This window comes from Zootoca vivipara, chromosome 2 (genome assembly GCF_965207765.1).
Source record: "Zootoca vivipara chromosome 2, rZooViv2.hap1.1, whole genome shotgun sequence".
In the NCBI taxonomy this organism is placed as follows: Eukaryota; Metazoa; Chordata; class Lepidosauria; order Squamata; family Lacertidae; genus Zootoca; species Zootoca vivipara.
In genome coordinates this window covers 52,285,253-52,301,494 of record NC_142584.1, presented here as the reverse complement: position 1 = coordinate 52,301,494, position 16,242 = coordinate 52,285,253, and the positions used below count along the sequence as shown (strand labels likewise).

General features: G+C 43.3%; 1 protein-coding gene across 4 annotated transcripts in view; it reads left to right on the top strand.

Annotated features, from left to right (window-relative positions):
- Positions 1-16,242, top strand: part of ARHGAP26 (Rho GTPase activating protein 26) — a 212,389-nt gene that overhangs the window by 63,656 nt on the left and 132,491 nt on the right. For all 4 annotated transcript variants that reach the window (XM_035105360.3, XM_088663139.1, XM_088663141.1 and 1 more), the window contains exons 3-8: positions 786-847; positions 3,835-3,906; positions 5,804-5,905; positions 10,047-10,157; positions 13,441-13,545; positions 14,354-14,483. In XM_035105360.3, coding sequence (XP_034961251.1) covers positions 786-847; positions 3,835-3,906; positions 5,804-5,905; positions 10,047-10,157; positions 13,441-13,545; positions 14,354-14,483 — 582 coding nt within the window. The remainder of the gene's footprint in view (positions 1-785; positions 848-3,834; positions 3,907-5,803; positions 5,906-10,046; positions 10,158-13,440; positions 13,546-14,353; positions 14,484-16,242) is intronic.

The following is a 16,242-nucleotide window of genomic DNA, read 5'->3' as shown; positions in this document are numbered from 1 at the left end:
TATTGTGTGGGCAGTTCTACACCTATCAGATAAAACAAAGTAAATGTAAATGAAGAATGGAATGACGTTTACCTACTGCCTAAACCAGAATTAGCTCCTTTAGTTATTGTTTCAGAAAGCAATATTTTTTAGCCTGCTTTATTCCAGAATATTACAGAGTGGTTACACTAATAAGATGAATGATATGTAATTAAAATAGGTGAATACTGCACATGTGTGCTCAACCCTGTGTTTCAAATGACTTTTTGAATCAAGCATTATTGTGCTGTTTTTGGAAGATAAAAATTAAGGGTGCAGCTTGGCAAGACTACAGGTGAGCCATGTTTGGCTCTCCCACAGTTTTATTTTTATAAAGAGCAAACGGCAAACGTAGTTGGCTAGGGACCCTGATTCAAGACTGGACAGAAAAGACCATTCCTTCAATCCCCTTTCTCATTCTATTCCCCATCCTCCAGAGGGATCTGTTTGTCATGTGGGGTATACAGGTAGTGTGTTGATATTTGGATTAGAAAAAATGACAAGTAGGATTTCTATGATTCGTTCTTCAAGGGGCCATTTTGGGATGGGTTGCTCTTCATTTTCCTGCTGGAAAACATTGAGCACCACACTGTTACAGTTGTTCCACCAGCACAAGTGTTTCTGCTTGCTGGGTGAAACAGAAATTCTCCTCGTTTGCATTTTAATGTGCATGTGCCTTACAAAAATTGAAATGTGTGGTAGCATATATTGAAAGTGCTCCTTCTGTGTAACCAAACTTGTGTTTTTCTATCTCCCCCCCCCAACAGCAAAATCCCTGCAAGAGTTTGCTGCTGTTCTTAGAAATTTAGAAGATGAGCGCATGCGCATGGTATGGACTTTGTGTATAATCTCTTGCAAAATAATGTGAGGGAAATTGATGATGAGCTTTTGGGAGTTATAGCATGGAAGCAGGGAAGGAACAATCCTTAGCAAAACGTGGAGTCTGGTCTAGGTGAAATAGCAGCCATGTAAAATTTTGTTTTGAGCAGAGCGTCTCCTTGGCATACAGTAAGTGATTTAGGGTCTGTAAGTGTGCTATTTTTAGAAGGCAAGGTGGTGCATTTTGCTCAGGAACCCGTGGCCCTCCAGAGGCTGTTGGATTCCAGTTCTCATTGGCTCCCGCCAGGCTGGTCAGGGATGATGGGAGCTGTACTCAAGCATCATCTGAAGGGCCATAGAATCCTCACCCCCTGGCATACATTGTGCCATGTCGAGGCTTTGATATATCTGCCGGCCATGGGAAGAATGCTGGAGAATTTCTGTGCCGCTCTTGCCTGCTTTGGCCAATGGCCATGGTATAGCTCAACAGCCAGAATTGTCAGCTTTTGTTCCTCAAAGAATAGCAATATTCATCCCTTTGGGAGTAAGTCTTGGCAGCATAACAGGGAGGGCAAGCCACGATGAACTGCCTGCCACTGAATCCAGTTGGTCTGGCACTCAGAGAACAAAGACCCAATTATCCAGTACAGCTTGTTTATACATTTTTGCTCTCGCTTGGAGTAAAGTTTCCCTGATAGCATTGAATGTAGAAGTTGTTGTAGAGAAGGGCCAAATGTGCTGAGTGTGTCCACATTTTCCATCCTCACAGATACTTCCAATAACTCAGCGACAGACAGATGCCACTGTCACCCACACACATGTATGCCTCTGGTACTTGCACACTTTTTCTTTCTTCGAGAGCTAGACCCCAGTTTCTCTTGCTACTGTTTCCAAACACCTGTTGATCAGCTCATGTACACATGAGCAGTGTACACATGTACAGTACACTGTTAGAAAAGCAAAGCACAATATAAATTGCGGTAAGGTAGAAGAGCTAAAATTCACACTAGCAGGGGGGAGAATCTCAGCCCAGAAGCTTGGCAAAAAAGAGAGGTGCTAACAGAACGACTAAGGAGGGGGCCAATTAGATCTTCACATACGGAGTTCAGTAAGCTGGGCACTGCAACAAAGAAGGTCCAGTCCTGTGAGTATATTGGGCTAGTAAATGCCCAGATGTACGTATGGACATTCACGGATGTTAAACTGTAAATTTGGATGGAAGGAATCAGATTTAAACTCTCACAAGTATAGACTGCTGAGATAAATTTTGAAGGGGAAAACTGAATTCTCAGCAAGATTCATCAGTCATGTTGACAAGCCCAGAGTCATTACCTCAGTTAGTGCCCCACTTCGGAAATTTAGAATACAGTGGAACCCCTACTTACAAATGACTCTACTTACAAATTTTTCTACTTACGAAGACAAAAAAAATAGTTAAAAATGGCGCCGCGCTTACGAAATTTTCAACATCCAAACGGCCTCGATGCCCTGCGCTCACCGCCGCTGCCGGATCGGGCCCTCACCGCCACTGCTGCGAGGCCGGCCTTCTGCCGGCCTCGCGGGATCGGGGCCTCGCCACTGCCACTGCTGCTGCGAGGCTGCCTCTCCTGCCCTTGGCTTCTCCACTCAGAGCGCAGCCAGAGCCGCCATGCGGAGGAAGCGCCCTCTGCCCCTCGCTGCCGCCCCAGCCTAGACGCCCGCCCGGTACTGCTGGCCCCGCCGGGAGAGGGTCTGCACGAGCCCAAGTCCCACATGGCCGCCCATGGGTGCCCTGGCTCAGCCTCTGATGTCGCCAGGACTGCAATTCCCATCACCCCGCCGATGATCGCCGCCACCTCTCCCGACGGGGTGATGGCAGTTGCAGTTCTGGCAATGTCAGAGGCTGAGCCAGGGCACCCACGGGTGGCCATGTGGGACTTGGGCTCGCGCAGACACGTTGTGGGCAGCGGTGGCGATGCGGAGCCTCTCCTAGTGGGGCCAGCAGTACCGGGCGGGCGCCTAGGCCGGGGCGGTGGCGAGGGGTAGAGGGCGCTTCCTCCGCATGGCAGCTCCGGCTGCGCTCTGAGCGAAGAAGCCGAGGGCAGGAGAGGCGGCCTCGCAGCTGCGGCGGCGATGGCCCGATCCCGCGAGGCCGGCAGAAGGCCGGCTTCGCAGCAGCAGTGAGAACCTAATCCAGCGGCGGTGGCGGCGAGCGCAGGGCAGCGAGGGAGGTGAGGCTCTGGAACGAATTAATCCGTTCCCAATGCATTCCTATTGGAAACCGCGTTTCAACTTGCGAATGTTTCTACATACGAATGCGCATTTGGAACGGATTAAATTCGTAAGTAGAGGTTCCACTGTACTCTCTCTCTCTCTCTCTCTCTCTCTCTCTCTCTCTCTCTCTCTGTGTGTGTGTGTGTGTGTGTTGTTTCAGGATCTAAGATTTACCCTAACTGTTCTGTGACTTCATCACATCATCTTGTTATTGTTGTCTAACGGTTCAAAGTTTATTTGTTGTAAACTGTTTAGAAGTTTCAAGCAAGCGGCGTATAATTTTTTTTGTTAAGTAAATAAATGTTTTAAACTAAGAAAAAAAATCTGCATCACAAAACAATATATTGAATAGGGTTGAGCTATTTGCTCAAACCGTTGAATGCCACAACTTCCTTCTGTTTTATAAGGGCCTGTGTGAACTGGGCTGTAATCCTATGCCAATTTGCCTGGGTGTTAGTCCTATTGAACTCAGTGGGGCTGCTGAATCAACACATATAGGATCACACTCTCAGGCATATTGTACTGCTTGTGAATTCTTCCTCCCTGAATTATTTACATGTAAATGCCAGTTATTTTTATGTCAGCATCCTTAATTATATGGTCTGCAAATTTCTGAGTCATACAAGTTTCTCAGGAAGGAAAAATATCCTATATTCAAACCAAAGTCTAGTAACTGAGTACAGGAGTTAGGAAGCTTATATCAGAATGAAGGAGTCTGAATGTTTTTTTCTTTACTGTCATCAGATTGAGAATGCTGGTGAGGTCTTAATCACACCTCTGGAGAAATTTCGTAAGGAGCAAATTGGAGCTGCTAAGGTAAGTAGAGAAATGGCGAATGATAATCTTGGAAACCCTTTGTCTATGCTGGCGGTCTGAAAGTCACAACAGACGTATTATGTTGGGATTTTGGAAACTGTATGAATCCCTTGATTATAGTATTTTGCTGCATCCTGTAATGTCCAGCATGACCTTTGTCTTGTTTAACAGCAGCAAAGCAAAGTCTCTGTCTAAGCGTATACCTTTTATATAAGGTAAATTCATGTTATTTATTTACACTTTAAAAATATTTCAAGGCTGCTTTACAGGGTAGTGCCCACCGAAGACACCTTACCACAATGACAATTTACAGAATATCAATAATAAAACCATAAAACTGTCAAATTGCCCCCTCCCCTGAAAAGCAGTCAGTAAAGATAAACAGCCAGCCATAGCAATAGCAAACTACAACTTCTGTTGTCTATTCCCTGGTACAACTCTAGGTTAGATTACTGCAACATGTTATATGTAGGGCTGCCCTTGAAGACAGTTTGAAAACTGCAGCAGGTGCAGAATTAAGTGGCCAGGTTGCTCACCTGGGCAAGATGGTTTGAGTATATTACACCAATCCTGGCCCAACTGCGCTGGCTGCCAATTAGTTTCTGGTCACAATTCAAAGTGCTGTTTTTGACCTATAAAGAAGAAGAAGAGTTTGGATTTGATATCCCACTTTATCACTACCCGAATGAGTCTCAAAGCGGCTAACATTCTCCTTTCCCTTCCTCTCCCACAACAAACACTCTGTGAGGTGAGTGAGGCTGAGAGACTTGAGAGAAGTGTGACTAGCCCAAGGTCACCCAGCAGCTGCATGTGGAGGAGCGGAGACGCGAACCCGGTTCACCAGATTACGAGTCTACCGCTCTTAACCACTACACCACACAGGCTTAAATGGCTCAGGACTGTAATATCTCAAGGACCGACTCTCCCTATATGAACTGATCCCGACTCTGCAATCTGAGGCCCTTCTTTGTGTGCTTCCTCCATGAGAGGTCAGGAGATTGGCAGCACAAGAACAGGCCTTTTCTGTGGTGGCTCCCCGTTTGTGGAATGGTGTCCCCAGAGAGGTTCATCTGGAACCCGCATTATGTATCTTTAGGTGCCAGGCAAAAAGGTTTTTCTATCACTAGGCCTTTGGCTGATCAACATTTTATGGGTTTTGGGGAGGGGAAGGTTATTGGTTTGTTTTTGTTCTACACTACAGTATTATGTATTTTGTACCATGATGCCATAGCATTCTTCATGGGCTTGTTCATTAGCTGACATTAGTGAGGGAAGAAGAAAGCAGGAGACCAGCAGCAGGAAGCCTGCTGCTATATTTTCAGGGGAGTCTCTCAGAAATTTCTGAGATTAGGCACAGCTCTAATTTTTACTCGGTTTCTGTGAGGCATTGTACCTTTTGTCCTCTGTCTTGTCTTGCTTTGTTACTATAACAACTCGTTGCTGCTCTTAAGATATATGGGCTTCTGCCAGTTTCACTTTCCTTCAGCCTTTCTTCTTGTAAAACAGAGGCTTCTTGTAAACTTTATTGAAGAGGCTCTGATTTTGGTGTTTGATTTACAACGTCACCTAGGAGTGACACCAGAGCTGGAATCGAATTGCACGACAAGGCGGTGGAATTAATCTGATGTTAGCAAAGGCCATAAACTAAAAAAAGGGGTAGTCAATATGGTGTCCTCTAGATGTAGTTGGACTCCAGCTGGCATGACTGGAGTGAGGATGGTGGGAGTTGTAGTACAGTAAAAAAATTTGTTAAATTTTTATAACTAATTAATAAAAGAACATGTTAGCATTTGGCTCAACCCTCCTTTGACATGCTGAAGTACTGCAGCAATGCAATTGTCCTTAAGAACTACGGCAATCCAATTGTTCTTGATACGTATATGACATATTTTGGCAGGAAGCCAAGAAAAAATACGACAAGGAGACGGAGAAATATTGTGGTGTGTTAGAAAAGCACTTAAACCTGTCTTCCAAGAAGAAGGAATCCCAACTTCAAGAGGTGAGATTGGCTTCTTGTTTTCTTGTCACGCTGTCCTATTATAAAGGTAAAGGTAAAGGGGCCCCTGACCATCAGGTCCAGTCGTGTCCGACTCTGGGGTTGCGGCGCTCATCTCGCTCTACAGCTTCCGGGTCATGTGGCCAGCATGACAAAGCTGCTTCTGGCGAACCAGAGCAGCGCACGGAAACGCCGTTTACCTTCCCGCCGGAGCGGTCCCTATTTATCTACTTGCACTTTGATGTGCTTTCGAACTGCTAGGTGGGCAGGAGCTGGGACCGAGCAACAGGAGCTCACCCCGTTGCAGGGATTCGAACTGCCGACCTTCTGATCAGCAAGCCCTAGACTCTGTGGTTTAACCCACAGCGCCACCTGGGTCCCCAATAATTATGCACTTCAGGGCTTATGCACTTCAGGGCTCAGGCTGCAACGAGGAAGAAAGTCCTTTCTGAAGTTTCTGGAATTTGGTTCTAAGAGCCCAGACAACACAATACGTTAAAACGCTTTTCTTTTTTTTCTTTTTTTTAATTTTAAAAAACAAAAACAACTCTTGAATTTGAGACTACGTGAGCTCTTGTTTTGAGCTTTGTTAGGGCATGGATTATAAATATGTTAAGTGAAATACATATTGGCTGCTGGAGTCAAGCTGCTGTTGGTGCCAATGGAAGCTTTCCTCCGGATGTAGAAAGCATTGTTGGAGGGGGATTTTTGCCAGTAGGAAAGAATAAAACTCCTTCTTCCTGTTTGTCTCCAGCAATGATTTCCTTTACATCGAAGCCATTATTGTCCCGTCCCCCCCTTAATGTGTTGTTTGTTCCTAAATAAACAATTTTAAGATTCAGGGGTTCACCTCCAGAATGAAAAAAGAGGAGGGGAGAATAAGTGTAAAAGGGGGAAGGAGAATGTGCTGTAGCCAAAAGAACGTGATCCTTCGATAATGTAAAAAAACCAACAACGATATTGAAGACAGTGGCATGTTAATCAGTTCACATGCATGTCAGTTCAGTAGCAAAGCACATATATAAGGACCTAGGCTGAGTCTCCAGCATCTGCAGGTGAGGGAGCACAAGATCTCTGCCTGAATTTTTTGAGAACTGCAGTCTATATAAACTAAGGATAGGCAGACTGAGGAAGCATTTGATTTGCTTTTTTAAAAATAAAAAAAACCAGTTATTAGAATCTCAAGATCTACCCAGCCGATCTCTAATATTTGGGGAACACAGCCAATAACTGTTTGGTGGTTAGCTGCTGTGCAGTAACTGTGGTGAATATTGGACTAGTGAACTTGTATCCTGTGTGTAGTGAAATTTCTGAGGTAATGGAATGTTTGGGATCATCCTGACTACTCAAGAGGGCAAGGCTGTTGGCAACAAAAAGCTCTGTTTTGTGAAAGAGAGGAACATTAGCTAGTTTGCTGAGATTTTTTTTTAAAAAAATTGTTGTGAGGAGGAGTTCTGAAGGGCAGACAAGGGCCTGGATAGAAAGTCAGAGGACTCTAATGAAACCTAAGGAACAAAGAGTGTACATACAATATCGCTGAAGGAAAGAGGCAGACGGAGCAGTGGACTGAATTAATATACAGTGGACGCTTGGGTTGTGAACGTGATCTGTGCGGGAGGCACGTTCGCAACCCACAGCGTTCGCAACCCGCGTCTGCGCATGTGCGGATCGCGATTCAGTGCTTCTGCACATGCGCAAAGCGCAATTTAGTGCTTTTGCGCATGTGTGAGCACCGAAACCCGGAAGTAACCTGTTCGGGTACTTCTGAGTTCGGCGCGGGACGCAAGCTGAAAAGACGCAACCTGAAGCGTCGGTAACCCAAGGTATGACTGTACTGTACACTAATCTGAGGGAAGGCAGAGATGGATGGCAGGGATGACTGAGGAAAAACACTGGGTTGTGGGATAGGGAGCTAGAGGGCCTGGTGTAGACCCTGAAAGGCCCCTTGTGCCTTACAGCACACCCACCCACGTGTTCTGCCAGTCATTGTTTCCACCATTACTCCATCGGTTTTCACCTGAGAAACCTGAGGAGTTATTGAGGGCAGTCAGACAGTGGAGTGCTGAATTTTGTCTATCAATTAGAACTAACTAGCTAATTGTTTGCCTCCTTTCAGATATATTTCTTGTATGTAACCACTGAATAATGGTGCCACCTTGTGGACATCTTTCATATTCAGCTTTAGTTCTGGGTAGTTTAGGAAAAGAAGTTACAGTACATTAAACATATTTTTTTTTTTGCCAGAAGGATCTCTGAGCTTTCCATTTTAGACATGCCTCTGTATTTGGTGCTTAGAATGCCAGATAGCCATTGAACCCTCACTAATGTTACCTTTACAAGCTTTTAGTACGCTCAAGCTACTTTGACTGAGTGACAACTTCGCCTAAGTGATATTTTGGTTTAGGTGCCTTGGATTTTGAATGAGGTGTCCAAATGTATCCAGCTTCCATGTGGAAGCAGAAGTGCCTCGGCCTTGAAATGTCTGAGGATTTAGCTATTCAGCTAGGATTTCAGAAGGGGAAGCATGCCAGAAGAATGACAAATGTGTGTGGAGAGGTTCGTTGTTCGTGGTAATTTTAGAAGAGTGGGTGCTGTGCTTCATTAATAACATACAGCTGCTTCGCGGGTGTGTCTGGCTCAGCCAAAGACAATAGTTCATGTGTTGAGAGCTCAGAGTTTCTTCTGCTGGCCAAACATCTGGGAGGTTGGAATTCATTTAGTTGCTTAGCAAGCCTGCTAATATGGCACCACGTCCTACTGACTTCACTTAAGAGTATCCCACTTTTTGTACACTGGACCCTTGTGAACATTAATATTTACTTTATGCTTTATATTTCATATGCTGCTCAATTTAACCATATCCCTTGGGTGTTTTCACAAATCTAAATAATTAAGATACAAATAATGTCAGCTGTCATAGATTTAAAACAACCTGCTCAAAAGTTCATAAAAAGCAGCATAAACCCAAACAATAAGCAGCATAAAATCAGCAAGGGGAAAACTAAATAGTTATAAATGTATTCAAATGCTTAGGAGAATTAGAAGGTCTTCATTTGGTGCCCAAAAGATCCTAAGGTGGGTAACCGGGGGAACATCCCATAATTGAGGCACGAGTGCTAAGGAGGCCTTCAAGCTGCATTTTGAGTTACTTAAACTTGAGAGACCCTGGTTCTCAGCCATGAAGTACACTAGGTGACTTTGGTCCAGTGACCTACATTTTGTAGGGTTGTTGTAAAGTTAAAAGGGAGAAGAAGCATGCACTGTATGCATTCCTGACCTTAGAGGAAGATAGATTTACAAATTATGCCTATGCAAATTAATATAACACTACCAACTACTAGTGATGTATGGAAGTGACAGCTGGACCATAAAGAAGGCTGATCGCCGAAGAATTGATGCTTTTGAATTATGGTGCTGAAGGAGACTCTTGAGAGTCCCATGGACTGCAAGAAGATCAAACTTATTCATTCTGAAGGAAATCAGCCCTGAGTGCTTACTGGAAGGACAGATCCTGAAGCTGAGGCTCCAATACTTTGGCCACCTCATGAGAAGAGAAGACTCCCTGGAAAAGACCCTGATGTTGAGAAAGATTGGGGGCACTAGGAGAAGGGGACGACAGAGGACGAGATGGTTGGACAGTGTTCTCGAAGCTACGAACATGAGTTTGACCAAACTGCGGGAGGCAGTGGAAGACAGGAGTGTCTGGCGTGCTCTGGTCCATGGGGTCACGAAGAGTCAGACACAACTAAACGACTAAACTACCAACAAACAACAACTCCTATGCAACAACAGCTTGTGAGAAATCTAAGCAGTAGCTGTTTGGTGCCAATTTAGATCTCATTCTGTTTCTTTGTGAATAATTCAAAGAAAAGGAATTATTTCCTTTCCTTTCTTCTTTTTAAAAAGGAGATTCATTCTGGGAAACCCTGAAATTCCTTCAGAGCCAAGGGTTCCTCAATGAGATGGAGAGTAATTGTTCTTGTTGACTTGGTATAATGTTTGGCTGTCCTATTTACTTTGTTCTGAAACTCAACCTTCTTTTGTGAAGATTACTGTGCAAGCAGCACTTTGCATAATATTGGTGCCAAATGTTAACATTTAATAACTGCTTTGTATTTTTTTAATCTACATGGTGATTTGACAGGCAGACAGCCAGGTGGACCTGGTTCGACAGCACTTCTATGAAGTCTCCCTTGAGTATGTCTTCAAAGTACAAGAAGTTCAAGAGAGGAAGATGTTTGAGTTTGTGGAACCAGTAAGTAGACCGTCATGGCTTTTCATGGTTACCTTGTGAACTGTTTTACGGTATAGTAGATATTGGAGATGGTTCCAACTGCTTGCTTGCGGTTCAGATGGGAAAACTGACAAACAGCTGCTGTGAAGTCTCCTACACTAAAAATAAAATAAAATCAATTTTGTCACAGTGATTGAGTTTCCAAAAAGGCATTAATGATAGAGTAACGATGTTAGAGTGCCTTCTGTTTTCTCATAAATTGTGAGGCTATAGTCTGAATTTGAATAGGATCACTAATGTGGGCTTCATCAGTCTCACACCCAAGTAGGATGGGACCTGTTGCCTTTTGTGGTGTGGTCTCAAATCACCTGAAAGTGTGTGCATGTGAATATCACAGTACCTCCCAGTTTTCCTCCCTCTTGCAATGGTTGGTTGAAACAGAGATGACTTTATTAACCTCTTCTGTACTTGATATGATTGCCTCACAGGATTTCAGATAAAACCCATAGACACTAATTGACAAGCACAATCTGTAAAGGTAAAGGTAAATGACCATTAGGTCCAGTCGTGACTGACTCTGGGGTTGTGGCGCTCATCTCGCGTTATTGGCCGAGTTATCTCACTCATCTTGTGTTATTGACTCTACACAATCTGTAGAGTCCTGTAATTTTTTTAGGTCCACTGAATTGTAAAAATAAATTAAAGGAAATGAGAAGGCAGTGGGTTATAATTCAGTCCAAAACAGGTTGAGACTCTATTACTGGATCTGCCAGCTTCTGACTTCAATGTTAAGCTTTACCGCTTTACCTTAGTTTAACCACATTCAGCCTATAACTGACTTCAGTCCGTGGTTCAGAACCTCCAAGAGGTTGTGTTCCAAAGCCTCTCTCTGTAAATATTGACTAAAAAGCGGATGATCAGAAACTTTTCTGGCTGTGAGAGTTGCTTGCAGCCACCTTCCAGGCGAGGAGCCACTGCAGAAAAGGCTTGTTCTCATGTTGTCACGCTCTGGACCTCTCATAGAGGAGGCACACAAAGAAGGGCATCAGATGATAACCACAGGGCTTGGGTCCCTTCATATGGGAAGAGGTGGTCCTTGAGGTATTGCGTTCCTGAACTATTTCTGTAACCATCAAATAACCAGAGCCACTTTCAATGCTGAAAGCAGTTCAGGACTGAAATGGGTCACCCACAAATTCCTGAAGCTGGGCCGCCACCATATACTCAAGCACCTTACCCAAGTAGAGAATGTACAACACTATCCGGGAAATATCCTGAGAGGGCTTCTTGAGAGGGCTTGTGTAGAGAACTGAAGCTGAGACATTAGTGTGTTCATGGCTGAGGTAACATTTAATAAGTTGTCTGATCCACACCTCATATTTTCCTAGGCAGTAAAAGGTAAGGGGACCCCTGACCATTAGGTCCAGTCGCGGACGACTCTAGGGTTGCGGGCGGCACTCATCTCGCTTTACTGGCCGAGGGAGCCGGAGTGCAGCTTCCAGGTCATGTGGCCAGCATGACTAAGCTGCTTCTGGCAAACCAGAGCAGTATTTTCAGTCAATACTCTTCTGGCAGTACTTTTGTTAGGCAGAAACATCATCATTGGTATGCAAGGTTTTTACGTTCTGAAAGTGTATGTTAGTAGCTTCTGAACAGAAAGGTTTGCCTATTACTCCCTCCAAACAAATAATAAAAAATAGACCCGTTCATTTCATGTATTCCTCAAAATAACTTTTGTGACTTTATGGTCCTGGAACACCACTGACTTCATCTGAGCTGTGTTTCCATTATTGTAAAATGAAGATTGGGAGGGTATCCTTTCCTTCCATCCTGTACTCTTACCACAGTACAGTACTCTTACCAGTATAGATAAAATGACAAAATTCTTGTGTAACTTCTGTATCTGTCCTGCAGATGGCATCAGGCATTGCTGATGTGTTGCTTAAATTGTTTTGTGGGATGTTTCCAAACCACATTCTGTGTGTATAGTGTGTCTGTGCACACATAAACACAGGGAAAGTACAGAATGACTATTTATTTAAAATGGGGCAAAGAGTGGCAAGCGGGAGAAGGGGTGTGAATTAAAGAAGCTCTTTAAAATGTGGCATGTTTTACATATGTGTTATGTTCCTGAGTTGAATGCACAAATCCCAGATGCAGTTGGCCAAAGAAGAAGATAATGTATTCCTCTTGAGACTGAGCAGGACATCACGCACCTGATAGAGTGAGGCATGGCTACATATATGCTTGAGTCTTTTGCTCACTGAAGATCTTACCAGGCCTTTCAAGTTAAATTTAAAGACTTGCAGTAAGTGGATGAAAATGCTTTAAAGAAGCTGTCCGCTACTGTCAGTACTGTGATCTGTATCGGAAGAGAAGTTTTGAAAACTCCAGAGGTTGCACAGTGTCATACAATAACGCTAGTAAAAGGGTGATTTAAAAAAGCAAAGCTGTTGCATTGATTTAGGCTAGGGATGCTTTAGTTCAGAGGTTGCAAACTGTTTTGGCATAGAAACGGTTGTGGGTATCACACATGTGCTACAACTCTCCCCAGATGTAATCCCCTAAAATTGCCTCCCCCAGATATGTGTGTGTGTGTGTGGGGAAGCCTTCTGTTACTTACAGAAGGCCTCTTTTAAGCCTGATTTCAGTGCAGGGACAGAACTCTGTGGGCATCAGAGAATGCCTCTGCTAGCAGATCTGTGCCCATGGGTACTGTGCCGGTGACCCATGTTTTAGTTAGAAGTAGGTCCCATTGAGTTCAGTAGTGCTTCATCCAATATAAGTGTGCAGCCATGTTGGACAAGCCTATGGATGTAACTCCTATTTTGGTCAATAGGACTAATTCCCAGCTGTGTGTGCACAGAATAACTGCAGTTTCCTTTCTTTTTTCCTTTGGGGGTGCAGTGTGATGTTGAATGGGAAGAAAGGGCAGTAGCAATAACTCGCTCCTTGAGTAAACACAGTCATACCTCAGAAGTGGAACAGAATCCATTCCAGAAGTCCGTTTGACTTCCGAAACGTTTGACTTCCAAAGTGCGGCTTCTCTTTGGCTTCAGGAAGCTCCTGCAGCCAATCAGAAGCCGCAAGCCCTGTCGGACGTTTGGCTTCCAAAAGAACGTTTGAAAACTGGAACACACACTCCTGGTTTTTTTATCTTCCGGGAGCCGGAACGTTCGACTCCCAAAGCGTTCGAGAGCCGAGGTACGACTGTAGAATCCAGTGAGTGCATGTCTGTCTATGTCTCTCTCTTACCTCAGCAACTTGTTTTTTTTTTTTAAAAAAAAATTCTTCTCTCTTGCAGCTGCTGGCATTTCTGCAAGGGCTATTCACATTCTACCACCATGGCTATGAGCTTGCAAAGGATTTCAGCGATTTCAAGACGGAGCTGACAATTAGCATACAAAATGTAAGCACAGAGTGGAGTCACTTAACAGAGACAATGCAACTTTTACAACTTTTCACAAAGCATGTTAATGAGAGGTTAAAATTGTACACAAGCAATCCCCACTCCCCCAGTGGACAGGGGGTAACATGGGGGCCTAACACATAGCCTCCATAGCAGCTTGTTTCCTTCTGAATGTTGAGAGCCAGCTGTCTATCCATGTCCATGCCCAAGTGTGCAATAATTTCAGTAAGTATTTAAAACCATTGTTTGCTTCTTCAAGAATGTGACATCATTTGTGAGTGTTACTGCCAGAAGTTGATGTTGGCAACTTTCAGCCTCCACTTCTCATGTAGGATGAATTGCTTCATAATTGGAAAATTGCCTTGTGGTTTTATGTGGAAGGATTTACATTTGGGAGGTTCTTAGGTGTATATAGTTATGTCACTGCATACCTGTGTTTCTCAAAATACTGATACTAGCTACCTCTTCATCAGTCTTTGAGAAACTCTGGTGTATTTATGGAATGCTCATACTTTGAACTGGAACTATATGCATACACTAATAGATGAGTGTATCTCTATTCAGATTGCCATAAACATGGTACTTTTTATTCATATATAAAAATCGCACGTGAGAGTTCATAAATGTGCTGTTGGTTCACAAAACCTCTATGTGATCCCAAGCATGTGTGAGTTTAAGAGTTTATACGAAGCTGTTGGTTCCTTTGTTGCACCCAGAGCAGTAGCAGCTTCTTTTTCTGGATCCTGTGTGTTTTAAGGCTGGTAAAGGCTACCTAACACCACTTTTTTGCCGTCTACTTTAATTGCAGACGAGAAATCGTTTTGAAGGCACAAGATCAGAGGTTGAGTCCTTGATGAGGAAGATGAAGGAGAATCCCCACGAGCACAAAAACATCAGCCCTTTCACAATGGAAGGCTATCTCTATGTCCAGGAAAAGCGTATGTGTTGCTTCCCCTGGGATCATGTAGCTGCTATGCAGTGGACTTTTGAATTGACTACTAAGTGTATGGTGATAGTTCTTCTTTTAGTTAGGAAAACAGGATGAGCCTCTCTTGTCTGCATGCACAAGGCTGGCCTAAGCTCTTTTGTTGCCTGCGGTAGAATCCCCTCCCCAATGTCAAGGTGTGTAGTTCCCCTAACAACAACAACAACAACAACAACAACAACAACAACAACAACAACACCCCACTCTGTGCAGCTTACAACATATCTAAAAACATAATAAAAATATCAATCCTTAAAAAATTTCCCTAAACAGGGCTGCCTTCAGCTGTCTTCTAAAAGTCAGATAGTTGTTTATTTCCTTGAGATCGGATGGGAGGGCATTCCACAGGGAGGCAGCACTACCGAGAACATGGACAACATTGGTTTTTAAAAGATTCTTTTCAACAGTTCTTACTGGCCCCAGTTATCTCTAGCTTAGAAACTTTTATTGAAAGCTTTAAATGGATCCTCCCTTATTTTAAGCATATTGAAAAGGATGCTTGTTGAGTCATTTCTTTTTAGACAAAAATGCTACATCATGCTACCCTTTTCAGAGTACAGTTGTGGTGATTCTGAATTGATGTTCTGCAACAGCAGTTCTCAGACATTTCCACCTGCAGATTAGTGGGAAATTGCTAGAGGTCTCAGTGGGCCACTTCGTTATTTTTTTTTTTCAAATCAAAACATTTAGATAACTGTTTATTTATTTTTTTAAAACATTCAGTGCTGACATCATCACCATCAAAACCAGCATTGCATTAATGTAAATAGTGAGCCTTTGGCCAGATTTCTAAGAAGGGTTCTTGGCAAATGTTTAGGGTAAAATTAGTAGACTGCATCAGTGCTGTATTATGAAAATCATGGGCTTTAGGCTAGGGCCTGGTTAGCCTGGCTCTGGTTGAAACAGCCTTGATTTCCATAATGGGAAAAAAAATCAGGAGCAGGGCCAATTATTTTAATTTATTTAACAAAAGTTATATAGCACTTGATTGTAATAAAAATTCTAAGCAGTTTACAAGAAATATTAAAATTATCAATATACTGTATAACAGTTTAGAAAGAAGCAATTTAAAAATTAAAAGCTAATTTAAATTATTAATTAGCTAAACAGATTTTAAAAATGAACACCTATGTTTCTGAATAGGATTTCCTAAACAAAAATGTTTTAAGCAGACACCAAAAAGAGTATGTTGAGGGCACCTGTCTGATGTCAATAGACAGGGAATTCCAAAGTGTAGGTACTGCTACACTAAAGACTGTTGTGTTTTGTGTGCAATAAGTAGTATGTGGCATATGTAACCATGTCAGTTCCACATATCAAAATCATTGAGTGGCACAAATGTAATAAGGCAATGCCACATGTAAACTGGTCCCAAGCTGCTAAGGGCTTTATATACCAACTTGGCCCAATAACAATAGACAACCAGTGCAGATCTCTGAGCAGACATGTTATATGCTCACATGGTCTCACACATGTTGACAACTGTGCTGCAGCATTTAGCACTAACTGCAGTTTCCAGATCAAGCACAAGGGAAGTACATTGGAGTAATCCAATCTTGAAATTACCAATGCTTGAACTACTGTGGTCAAGATCTCTGGGTCTAGGAACAGTCATAGCTGTTGTATCGATCAAAACTGGTAAAAGGTGCTTATAGCCACCTAGGCTACGTGGACCTCAAGTGGCATAGCTGGATGGATCCAGAAGCACCCCC